The 12,623-nt window shown below is 42.0% G+C and overlaps 1 protein-coding gene across 4 annotated transcripts in view; it reads left to right on the top strand.

The window, feature by feature from the left end:
- AKAP12 (A-kinase anchoring protein 12) overlaps window positions 1–10,058 on the top strand; it is a 31,344-nt gene extending 21,286 nt beyond the window's left edge. For all 4 annotated transcript variants that reach the window (XM_048936136.1, XM_048936139.1, XM_048936137.1 and 1 more), the window contains 3 exons: window positions 437–4,221; window positions 4,948–6,786; window positions 7,419–10,058. In XM_048936136.1, the coding sequence (XP_048792093.1) occupies window positions 437–4,221; window positions 4,948–6,786; window positions 7,419–7,427 (5,633 nt within the window). In that variant the 3' untranslated portion in view covers window positions 7,428–10,058. The remainder of the gene's footprint in view (window positions 1–436; window positions 4,222–4,947; window positions 6,787–7,418) is intronic.
- Window positions 10,059–12,623: the final 2,565 nt, after the last annotated feature.

The following is a 12,623-nucleotide window of genomic DNA, read 5'->3' as shown; positions in this document are numbered from 1 at the left end:
CACCCCTCCCACTCCCCAGGGTTTCCTTCTACAGGGAGAGGATTCTGAGCTTAACTTCAGAAATAATTACGTATGCAATTCTTTACATTCTTTGAGTAATAATTGGGTAGAAATTGAATGTTTGTCTCACAAATTTGCCCTGCAGTTCAACAAAAGAGAAATGCTGCAAAAGAGAAGAAAATAATGAGCTTGAAGGTGCAACTGCATATAAACTTTGAAAGAACATATACAGTGAAATGAGAAAGGAGAGGGATTAAAGTAATCTTTGATCAGAAAAAAAACTAGTTCTAAAATTTTTAACAGGACATAGAGGCAAACAGATAATAGAAAGTTTATGTTTAGGAAAGCTATGTGTGTGTGTATATATATATTTATAAAGATATTATACAATAATAAATCAAGAAAGAAAATATTCTTTTTTTTTTTTTTTAAACAGTTGAACAAACAGAACCTTCCAGTGTAACTCTGAAGGAAGACGACACCCAAACTATGGAGACAAGTCCATCTGACTCAAGCACTAAGGATGGTGTAGCTGCTGAGAAGGAGGATGCTCATACAGATAAGCGGTTGCCGTCTGTGGAAGAAGATGCAGAAGATGCTGAACATGTATCTGAGCCACAGTCTTATGACCTGGGCTTTAAAAAGGTTTTTAAATTTGTTGGATTCAGATTCACAGTAAAGAAGGAGAAGACAGGAAAGTCAGAACCAGTTCAGCTGCTTACTGTGAAAAAAGAAACGCAAGTCACTGAAGGAGCTGATGATCAAAAAGAAGTCAGCTCAGAAGAAACAGTGATGCCTGAAGATGTACCCTCTGCAGAAGACGACACCAAAGATGCACTGAAAAATGAAAAAACAGAAGATGAATCTCCTAAAACACCGGAAGCAAATGAGACGTGTTCTCAGTCATCTGCTTCAGCCACTGATACTGCCTCACCATTAAGAAAATTTTTTTCTCAGGGATGGACTGGATTTCGAAAAAAGAAGAGTTTTAGGAAGCCCAAGGAAGATGAACAACAGTCTCCTACAAAAGAAGAGCAAGAAAAAGAGGGAGCAACGTCAACGACTGAAACCAGTGAAAAGGAGAAATCAGAGTCTGAGAAGCATGTTGGAGAGAAGAATGTGACAACAGTAACCACTGAAACACAGGAGAAAGAGCAAACTGAAAATGAAAAGCAGGAGTCAAAGACTGCAACAACCATAGGATTTGATGCGAGTGAGAAGGAGGAGGTAACCGATCATGATGAGCAAGATATAGCAGCAGCAGTTGCTACAGTAGGTGCCAAGGAGGGAAAAGCAGAAGATCAAGAAAGTAAATTGGTGGAAGTCTCAGAAGATCTTGGTAAAAAGGAAGAAAAAAATGAAGAAGGAGAGAAAGACAGTGAGGTGACAGAGAAACCACTAACAACAAAGTCAGTGATGCCTGTAATCACTGCAGATGTGAATGGAGAATTGAAAGTCCTACCTGTAGGAAAAGATCTGGAGTCAACGGAGAAATGTGAAATAAATGACAGAACTGAAATATCCTCTGAAGAGAAACTTGGAACAGCATCTTTATTAGCAATGGAAAGTTGTAGTGAAGATTTTAAAAAACCTGAAGGAATAGACGGAAGTAAACCTTTTCTACTAGAGAAAGAAAAGTTTGATGAAAAAACAGAGACAGCAGAATTGGAAATTTCACCCACAACAGAAGTTGTCACTGAAAAGTTAGAGACACAAGGAGAAGCTCAGGATGGAACCACGGAGAAGAAGGCGAGCAAAGAAGATGAGGCAAAACTGGCTCTGGATGCTGCTGAACCGAAGTCCTTTTCTACTTCTGAACAGTCATTTGATACAGAGGATGATCAACAGTCAGTCAAACCCACTGATGAAGCACTGCAAGGCAAAATTGGCGCTGATGGTATCAAACCAGGCGAAATAATCACAGAAATAACTCCTGAGGAAGCAAGTGGAAAGAGGCCTCCAGAAGGTATCACAAATGAAGCTGAACTGCTCTCTTCTCAAGAGAAAGCTAAATTACAAGGCAGTCCTTTAAAGAAACTATTTACAGGTACTGGATTAAAAAAACTGTCTGGAAAGAAGCATAAAGGCAAAAGAGAAGAATCTAAGTTAGGAGAGCAAGGAGAATTAACTCAACACTTGTCAGATTCCCCAGATAGCCCGGAAGAACAAAAGGCAGAGAGTTCTGCTTCTTCTCCTGAGGAGCTGAATGAAATTCCTTCTTTGGAAAAATCTGTAGATGGAACACAAGTCTCAGAAAATGAAGATGCTGCGATTTCAGATGTGGAGAGAAAAAGAGAAAGTGTTACACCTTGGGCATCATTTAAAAAGATGGTGACTCCCAAAAAACGTGTAAGAAGACCTTCTGAAAGTGACAAAGAAGAAGAAGTTGATAAGACAAAGAGCATTGCAACATCAGTAACTGAAAATGCAGCTGAAGAAAGTCAGGTAGAGCTGAAAGAAAATGGAATGGACCAGAAACCAGAGAAAGTCACAGAAGAGCCAAAAAGAAAGGTTGACACCTCTGTGTCTTGGGAAGCTTTTATATGCGTAGGTTCTTCAAAGAAAAGGGCCAGGAAATCATCATCATCTGATGAAGAATCTGAACATAAGCTTGGTCAGGAAAGCCAAAAAATAGAAGAATCTGGACAGAGCAAAGAAACTGCAACGGATGCGATTCTTACTAGCTCTCAGGAGAGTGATCAAGGACAAGGGAATTCCTCTCCAGAACAAGCTGGAAGTCCATCTGAAGGTGAAGGGATTTCAACATGGGAATCATTTAAAAGGTTAGTCACTCCAAGAAGAAAATCTAAAACGAGAATGGAAGAGAGAACCGAAGACTCCGTCACAGGATCTAGCCTGGAGCATTCAACATCAGATGGTGAGCCTGGAAAAGATGAATCATGGGTTCCATTTAGAAAACTTATGCCTGGCCGTAGAAAGAAGAAGTCGGATGGGAAGTCAGAACCAACTCATCTTAAGCAAGCAAGAGAAGACATGGCAGAAACAGCTGAAGAAGATTCGGATGTTCCAGCTGTTGTTCCTTTGTCTGAATATGAGGCAGCAGAGCAAGAGAAAATTGAAGCTCAGCAAGTAAAAGATGCTGAAGCATTGAAAGAACGAAGCTCAGAGGAAGAAAGAGTTGAAAAATCAGAAGACTTGCTAAGTGTTAAGCAAGCCAGTGAAGGGCTAGTACATGCAGTTACTGTTAGTGTTGTGGAAGGGGAAAGAGCAGTTACCAGCATTGAAGAAAGGTCACCATCATGGATATCTGCTGCTCTGACAGAGTGCATTGAGCAGGAAGAAGAGGAGGAGAAAGAAACTGAGAAAGTGCTTGAATCAGAAGTTGTTGTAGAAGAAGCGATGGTGGTTGATAAGACAATGCCAGAGATGAGAAAGGATGTAAGTGATGATGCCACAGCAAGTGAGCTAGAATTAACCTCAGAGGCAGTGACTGCTCTAGAGGAGACAGCAGAAGCTTCCTGTGCTGAAGAAACAATGGAAGTGTCCTTTGCTGAAGAGACAACTGAAATGGTTTCTGCTGTTTCACAGTTGATAGAAACTCCAGATACCACAGAGGAAGTTACGCCTGTACAAGAAGTAGAAGCCACTGAACAAAATTTGAAAGAATTAGACAAACAGACACAAAAAGTTCTTCACGAAGTTGCTGAAAGAGTTAAGTCTTCAGATGTAGCACAGCTGGATTCTGAAAGAACTGTAACAGCAACTGTAATTTCAGCTGTACAAGAAATTGAGTCAGAAATGAAAGATGATGCTAAAGATGAGAAAATTGTAGGGCAGGGAACAGTTTTGCTTGAACAGCCCTTGAAAAAAGGAGAACAACTGGAGGATGATGTTCAGCCTCTGGAAGGTGCAGGGAGTGTTCAGGGTGAAAATGGCATTGAAGAGAGGGTACACGAACGTTCAGAGAGAAGTGAAATATCTGCTGCAGTGAAAGAAAGCACAGAAGGATATGAGAATGTGGATGTATTGGGAGATGAAGGCCAGCAGCAGACCTGTGAAGAAGCAGTTGTAGAAGACCATGAAGAAATAGCTGAAGTGCAGAGGACAATAGAGGAACCCTCATCACAAGACAGTGAAGCAGTAACTCCCAAGGAGGAGCAATTAGTAAAACAGAAGCCTTCAGAACAAGAGAAACTGCCCCAAACAGACTTGACAGTAGATGGGAGGAGAGAGGACCATATTCCAGAAGTGCAGGCTGAAGTAAGTACTACATAAAACACAAATGTTGATCTGTCAGGGGAAAAAAAATATATATATTACATCTGATTTAGAATGAGGTTTTGGCAATATCCCTATCAAAGACCTTTGTTGTGTAGCAACTTAAGTTTGTTTTCAGTGAGACAGATGCACAGAGATCCAGAAGAAGCAGCTGCAGATGCCTGTGCTGCAGAGTGTGGTGGATGTAATTCCTACAGAAAGGGGGTGGGTGATATTGTGCATGGATCAGATGGTGCTGAAAAGAATTGTCTTTAGTATGCAGCACACTGTGACTGAAGATATTATATGAAAACATATAATACAGCCAGGATCCGTATGATACCTTTACATAGCAGCTGGTATCTTCAGTCATAGGCATGGACAGTTGCAGCTGAGGCACTTGTGCAAAGGGAGGAATAGAAATCACATCGCTATCTCCATGTCATGCAGGAGTTACTGTGACTGATTTGTTTCTACCTTCTTCCACCATATTTTTGGCTTAGTCTATGTTTCAGGTGTGTCAACTGTCCATTCTTTCCTGAGCTGTGTCCTGACACACTGGACATGCTGGGATCTTAATGGCCCACTAAACTCAATGTCATCAACTCATGTCCTTCCCATAACCCTACTCCTTTCATGGTCTTATATTCTGTTGCTCTTCCGTCCAGACTGTTCTCAGTCTCCCCCAGCTCACACCCCTATTTACAGGTCTGTTACTGTTCTCCACAGGTACAGAAGATCGAAGATGAAACCTCTGAGTTAGGATTTACAGGTGAAGAGCCTGCAGAACTTAAGGGAGAGGGTGAAACACTCCCCGTGGGACCAGTGTGCACAAAAGCAGATGTCATAGAGGTTCTTGTCAGTCCTGAGAGTCAAGATGAAATTCCTGAGTTAGACTCTCAAGAGCAAACTTGTACCAAAGCAGTTCCTAGAGAGACACCTGCACAGGGAGAAGAAGATGGTGCTGTGCTCCATAGAGTAAAGAGCACAGAAGTCATTGCTGCTGAGGTCCCGATGCACAGTGAGGTAGAAGCCTCAGCACTTACTTCAGAGACAACTGTCTCAGAAGCAGCTGAAGCTGCTGAGCAGAGTGTGAAGGATGAGGATGACAGGCAGATTGCAGCAAAAGATCCTGTCCCTGTCCTAGAGCCAGAATGCATAGAAAAAGCAACTGAAATCCTCTCCCAGAATGATGAAATCAAAGGTGGTAAAACAGAAGAGTCCATGCTCAAAACTGAAACGCATTCGCTGTCTGACAGTGCTCTCACTGAGCACCCTCCCAAGACTGAAGAAGACGAATCTACTGTAACATCAGCATGCTTAGATGTCACTGAAAATGGAAGCACCGTCTACACTGACGTAAGTCCTAAGACAAGTGAAACACAGAGCAGCTTAGCTGAAGAGAGGACTGCAGAAACAAAACAAGAACTTGCAGAAATCTCAAGCAGTCAAGACTTTAAGAAAGAAGAAAACGTAAATGGGCAGATGGAAACAGATGAAGAATTTGAATCTGGAAAACAGGAAGCTGTGAAAGATGATGAATGTTGTTCAACAGCTGTCCAGCAAGAAGTTTTCTCTGTGCAGGAGGAAGGCCATGACTCTGCCTCCCCACCAGCTGAAAGCTCAGAGGCTCTGGAAGTGCCTGTAGCAGCTGCAGCAGCTGAAGAACATGTTGTAGCAGAAGCTGCTACGCCCACAGGCATGACAGCCAAAACTATAGATCCCTTGGCAACTACACCAGAACAAATGGCTTCTAATGAAATCTCAGCTTCTACTCTTGACTATTCAGGCTGTGAGACTGCAGAGCCTGGTATTGTGGAAGCAGCCCAGCCTCAGGTAACTCATGCTTATGTTAATGGAATATCAGAGAAGCAAGAGAGTTTCCAGAGTATGGATCAGCCTGAAGAAAACGCTGCTCCTTTAAGTGACGGTCTCACTCTCCCCCACTCAGAATCTGAGACGGATGTTGTTCCATCTGGGACTATAGAGTCCCAGAGTACAAAAATTGTATTGAATGTCATCCAGACTGCTGTTAACAAACTTACAGAAACGGAAGAGGCAGCTGCCTTAGAGTCAGAACAGCACACTAAGTCCAGAGGGAAAAGCCCATCATTCACGACTTTACCTGAACTTTTGGAAAGTACGCAGGTAGATTACCAACTCCCAGTAAAAGAAGCGGCTGCAGAAAAAACAAAAGACATGCTGTTAACTTCTGAGGTGCTGGAAGACAGACCAAGTCAGAATTCTGACTTTGTAACTACTCCTGAAGACATTTCAAGGGAAAGTGTGAGAGTTCAAAGCTCAACATTAGAACTAAGTACTTCAGAAGATTCAACCAAAGACCTCCTAGACATACACCAAGCAAAATTGAAGGAAAAGGAGATTGGGAAGGTTGTGGAGATCTCAGACCAATATATAGATAGGCAAACATGTGGAGAAAGGGAGGAAGATGGTCACCCACAAGTGGAAGATGGGAAAACGCAAACGTGGCAGGATGATGGTTGCCAAGAAGACACAGATTGTGATGGTCCCCAAAGTCAGAACTCGTTGGCTCCTGAGGCTCTGAATGTAAGTAGTATTCTTAACCAGCATTTTCTTACCCTTTGCAAAGCAGATCTGGGGATTTCTGCAACTGCTCTCTTTTTTACTTATTTATTTATTTTCCCCCTCCCTTATTCCAGCAAAAGATAACTGCTTCCTACTTTAACTGGCCAGAGATTCCTCTCCACACTTTTTACTGTCTCTCGGGCTACTTAGTGCCTTCCAATTTTCCATACAGATACTCTCGCGTAAAAGGTCTTTGTCTTGACCTGTAGTTTAGGGTAATGTTTCTAGGGGGTAAAAAATGTGATTTCCAATTTTCCTAGTTTAAACACTTACAATATGAGTATGTATGGGATTTAATCCACGAGCATGATTTCATGCTAACAGTTTTTAAAAGAAAATTTTAAAGGAGGTTTATGTTGCCTTCCATGGTAAAATTGAAGTGCTTAATTCCCAAAGCTCTTTGCTCTTCAGTGAAATCTGAATCAGAAAAGGTGACAGTTATAATCTCTCTTGCAGGTATTTAGTATGCTTGCTTAACTAAGCCAGGTGACTGTCTTCAAATCCATTTCTAAAACTACTTGAGAAAGATACTAAGATGCTCTTGAGATAAATTGTCATTAATAAAGCTTTTTTTACTGCCTTTTCTCTTTCAGATGTGCTAAGGATCCATGTGGTGTTTTGAGAGATACCAGTGCTAGAGAACAACTGACAATCCTGTGAGAGAACCAGGAGCTTAATTCACTACCCTTTATTCTTGGATGTTAACACCTGCTCTTTTGAAGACTTCACCTTTTTTGTCATTAAAAACCAATGCCTTTAATATTGGGTATATCCACACACGTCCCATTCGAAGGTCATTTGCCTCTGCTGAAAATGTCCCATTTAGACTGGAGATGCACATCAGAGTGAATGGACAGACCACTAAATTTTGTGCCAGAGTTGTTACCATTCCCTCACTTAACGTGTCCGTCCTGTCTGTCCCATCTTCTTGAATTCTTCATTCATCCCTAAATCCCCTAACTCCTTTCTGCAGTCTCCCTTACTTCCACCATCTTCCGTAGCTGCCTTGATTTGACCAGAGAGTGGCCACAGCTGCTGCTCTACTTCTGTGCTGAAGGGAAGAGGAGAGCTGACTGAAGAGAACACATGAGACTTATGGCTGACAGAAGGTGCGTCTGTCAAACAGCAGGAACTGGATCATGCACAGATTCTTGAGCAAGGTGCTCAAGATTGCTGCCTTTCAGTCCCATTCAGGTATCTATCTGTTCAGTTGTGTTTGTGCAGGCCTGATGTAGTCAAAATTTATTTCTACAGTGTAGCTTGAAAGGAGGTTGACAGTACTCTTTTTCTGTTGTTCAAGACTACAGGTTTCAGGACTGGACTGTAATGTGTTGAATATTTATATGTATGTCCTAATCTCAGTTCTGATTTTAATGTAGAGCTCTGATACTTCTGTACTGTTTAGGCGTACCCTTAAAGGAATTTTGTAGAGTAGCCTGGAGAGGAAATTGATATTGGTGGAGTGAAATTCAATAACATATAGTTTCCTATTTATTGTTCCAGGTTTTCCCCTTGTAAAATCTCTCCGAAACTTGGCCGTCATGCTTTGAATATTTATATGTAAATCCTAAGCCCAGTTCTGATTTTAATGTAGAATTATGACATTTCTGAAGACAAAAGGAGAGCCCTGACCTGTTTTGGATCTAGCTATGCTGACCAATGTCCCTTCAACTTGCAGTCCTCTCAGGTTTCTGAGAACCGTTCAGGCTTACCCCTTTGATGCTGTCTTGCTCATACAGCAGCCCCAGGTGTATCACAACCCAAAATCACACCTTGCTCTTTCCAGTCTGCTCAGTTCTGTTCACAGCCCCATCCATCCCCAAGACATTACCTCCACCCATGTCATCTAATATCTATTCTGCATACAAGTATCCTCCTTTCCCAACCCAGGCTTGAACCTCTTTCCCATCACAGCATTTCCCATTTCTTGAGATCCTTGCTGCTCTTACCAATTCCCTGAAGGGGGAGTAGAAAGGATGGTAAGAGGTTGGTAATGAATTCTGCCTTGAATTGCAAAAGACTGAAGAAAAGTTTGGAGTGCTGAGTTCCTAACAACCTTCACCTAAGGTGGGTTGGACTGAGAGCAGCCGCAGACTAGGGTGAGCAGGGTGATCTAAAGACAGAAAGAAGCCTCACTGAGATGCCTGTCCCCAACAGGAGTAGGTCCTTCCTTTTGTTGTTTACATTAGAATCAAACATGGGGTACAAGTCAACCCTTTCAGCTCTGATTTCTAAAGTGAAGGTTACAGATGGCACTTTGTGAAACCGATGCCACCAAGTGAACAATAGCTCACTATCCTACCTGTATAGTAATTTATTTTAAAATCAACTCTTAGTGTACAAATGCTCTTGTTACAGCAGGTGCACGCCTCTCCTCGGGGCTGCACATACAGCAAGCAATGTGACTGATTGCACTGGTGTGATTGCACCATCTGGTGCTGCCCTGTGTGGAAGCATCAAGAGATTTTTCTTTACCTCAGAGCAAACTATATAAATATTTAAAGCCGAACAATGTGGTTTCAAACAATCCAGTCCGTCTTTGTCCATTGTTAGTGGCAGCTTTTCCCCCTAGCTTTGGGCAATTCCAACAATCTCTGTTGGTTTCCACAGGTTTAAATTGCCTTGCAAGTTAATCGTGCTCTTAATAACACCTCACAAGTGCAAACTTGGCTGAATTTGTACAAATTGTATACCTATGTACGTTAAGCCATATTGCAATAAATGCAGCAGGTAAAATGAAATAACAATAGCATGACCTGTGTAATCCCAATTCTTATGTTTGTAGCTCCAAAGCTGTTAATAATATGTAAAGTTAATTCTTGTCTGAACCTCATTTAAATAAAGCTAGCTTTATCACAATGTAAATTGTCTGTTGGTAGTAATTGGACAGGCAAGTGCTTAAACTTGCTCGTTTTCTCCATTAATCCAGGGCCTAGGTAAGCAATGCAACAAACATAACTGTAAAACAAGTACAAAAGCTTCTTGTAACTGACAGCTAAAAAATATCGTGCCTGAAGCCACGCTGATGGTGCAAGGAGCATGGCTCCACCTAACGATACTACTTTGTTCCGGTGTATTGCTTTGGCCTCTAAAACTCTCATTTGAGACTGTGACTTCCAGCTTGTGCTTAAAAGCTTGAAGCTTTCTCAAATCCAATGTATTGGGTTATCAAATCCGATTTTTGTTTTTAAGGTAGATTTTCATTAATTAAATAAAGTACAACTAAAATTTGTTCTAATGTGTGTATGTGTTGTTGTTCTTTATTTCAGCTTAATCTGTTGTTGCTTTATCTTCAATGAGTTCTATTTGCTCCTGACAGCGTATTTGTTGTTGACTGACATTCAGCTTTTGATGTGAATTAAAGGAGCTCATTGCAGAACTGAACTGTTACTTGGGTGTAAGTTTCTCTAAAACGTGCCTGGTAAGATAGTTCAGAAAACTGAAGAAAAAAGCTCTGTTAAATTCAGAATAGGTGACAGTTTTCAGTAAGCTAGGAAGAAAAGTTAGTGAATCGTACCACACTTGAACTCGTTTTGTGCAAATTGTGTGTTTGTGTTCTTATCTCAGCTATGAAGCTAAGATGCTAAATCCATTACCAGTAAATACCTGCACCAGTCACAGGAAATGCAGGTGCTGAAGCATTCAGTGCAGGATGCTGTTTCCTCCTTCCTTTCATATTACACCTGTGGGCTCATATTGCAGGTGCCTAATGACTGCCCAGCTCAGCAGCATCAGCAGAAACAGACCAAAGCAACAACTCCCACCAGACTGTGCCTGAGGCGCACAGCTGTAGTCCTCTGCCTGTCCTTGTGCAAAGTTTATGTACTTATGCTATCCTGTTACTCGTTAATATGAGGTCTCCAAACGGCCATTAGCGTAGGGACTGGAGACTATGTAACCTGAAGCACAAGAGCCTGTTTTGTTGGAATAGCTTGAGTATCCTGGCTATTAGCTCAGGCTATAGAGTGGATCTGGATGTCCTGTTTGGATCGGCACATGTGTGAAACAGCTGTGTGCACAGAGGGACCTGCATAGCCTGGCTGCAGCAAGTGCCTGGGGATGAGCAGGCAGCCTGCCAGAAACAGGATGCCTGAGATGGTCTTGTCTGCATGCCCCACACTGGAGCTTTGTTGTTCACAATACCGCCAGGAGCTGGTGCCCTTCAAGGAAGGGCATGGCTTGGGATGGAGAGGAGAAGCCCAGTGGGACAGTCAGCATTGAGGCTTTGAGTCCTAGCCTTGGGGAGATGGATATGTGAACACTTCCACAATGCTAACAAGATAGAAGTTTGACCATCACCATATATGTATCTAATGTGGGACCGATGACACTTTTAGTTGGATGCTAAATTTAGTCTTTACCGAAGTGAGAATGAAAGATAACATGTGAAAACCCATGTCTGTTCTGCTCCAAAATTCTCTTGGAAAATTTTTAAAATAGGATGAACTGTTTTATGAAGTTTCTCCAGTTCCTTCTGTGGGCCCTGGGTCCTGCATTGGTACAGTCCCTGCCCTGCATGAGCTGTCTCTGCCCAACAAGTGGTGCTGCACTGATTTCTAAACTCATTTCCAGGAGATCTTCAGCAGATAGTTTTGGGGTCAGAGGGGTTGCTGCCCGCCGTTTCCTGTAGAAATGGCTGTACAAACTGAGAAACTGACACACACCTGCCTGTACTGACATGTCCCTCTTATTGGTGGTAGCTTTGAAGGCTACACACTGTTTTTTGTTGATCTCCCAGACAGCGTTTTCATATTATTTTATGAGAAAGACCAAGAATTATGAAGACAAATGTAACCTGCTCAGTACTCTGGTTGTGATATGAACTCTTTAAACAGCGCTATTTGCTGAGCAATCTTGAAGATCGCATTATTCTCTTTGGCATAAGAGTCTCCCTGCTGGGAAAATACTTTTATTGGATTTTTGCATAATCTGTCTTGATCCTGCAATTGGATTTAGGCTTGCACATTCTCTCTGCTCCCCACGGAGGAGACAGTTAATGCCTCACAGATGAGGGGAGGAACCTGCATCTCTGTCAGTGGCAGCTGTGGCAATAGCTGGGCACGTTGCCTGCCATTCTTTCTAGAAAGGTATAGCTCATCCAAAATAAAACAAACCAAACCTTTAAGCCTGTATTCATATGGACTGGTGGATGCAGGCTTATATTTGCTATGGCAGCATATTGACTAGGTTGAGATTATTGTTCTGTTTTCTGTCATTCATAACTGGTAGCTGCTTGTGGTAAGAAGAGACAGAGTGCTTTTTTCTGTGTATTATTTCTGAACATCTCATAAGGCCTGGACTTTCCTGTCAACTATTTTTGATTGTGGCTAACATACAGGGGTAAAGCAGTGACGTGCTTTGGCAAGCCAGCCCATTACATTTCTATGCAGTACTATAGAAATAAGGGACTTTGGCACACCTCTGAAAACACTTCTTGGATTCACTTCTTGGATTTTGAGTTGCGAGCTATGCAGTATGTTGATTAATTGTCTCTACTGAGGAGTGAAGTACTACCAGCAGGGAAGTGGCAGTGGGTTTTAGATCTGCCAAATAAGACTTAACGGCACCAGATAAAGGCTTTATGAACACAGTGGCATTTCTGTGATGAAACCTTCCTAAAGAATATGTCTGCACACGTACACGTGTATAACACCATTAAAAACAAAAAGAATCCGTTCATATCCTTAAAGCAATACTTTGCAACAAATCAGAACTGCCGTGCAGCTAGTGCTTTCCCTTTCTGCAGGAAAAGGTAGGAGTGGCAGCTTTTAACATCTGATAAAAACAGAAGTACAAAA

Source organism: Lagopus muta, chromosome 2 (genome assembly GCF_023343835.1).
Source record: "Lagopus muta isolate bLagMut1 chromosome 2, bLagMut1 primary, whole genome shotgun sequence".
NCBI classification, from domain to species: Eukaryota; Metazoa; Chordata; class Aves; order Galliformes; family Phasianidae; genus Lagopus; species Lagopus muta.
This window is presented reverse-complemented; position numbering and strand designations above follow the sequence as displayed.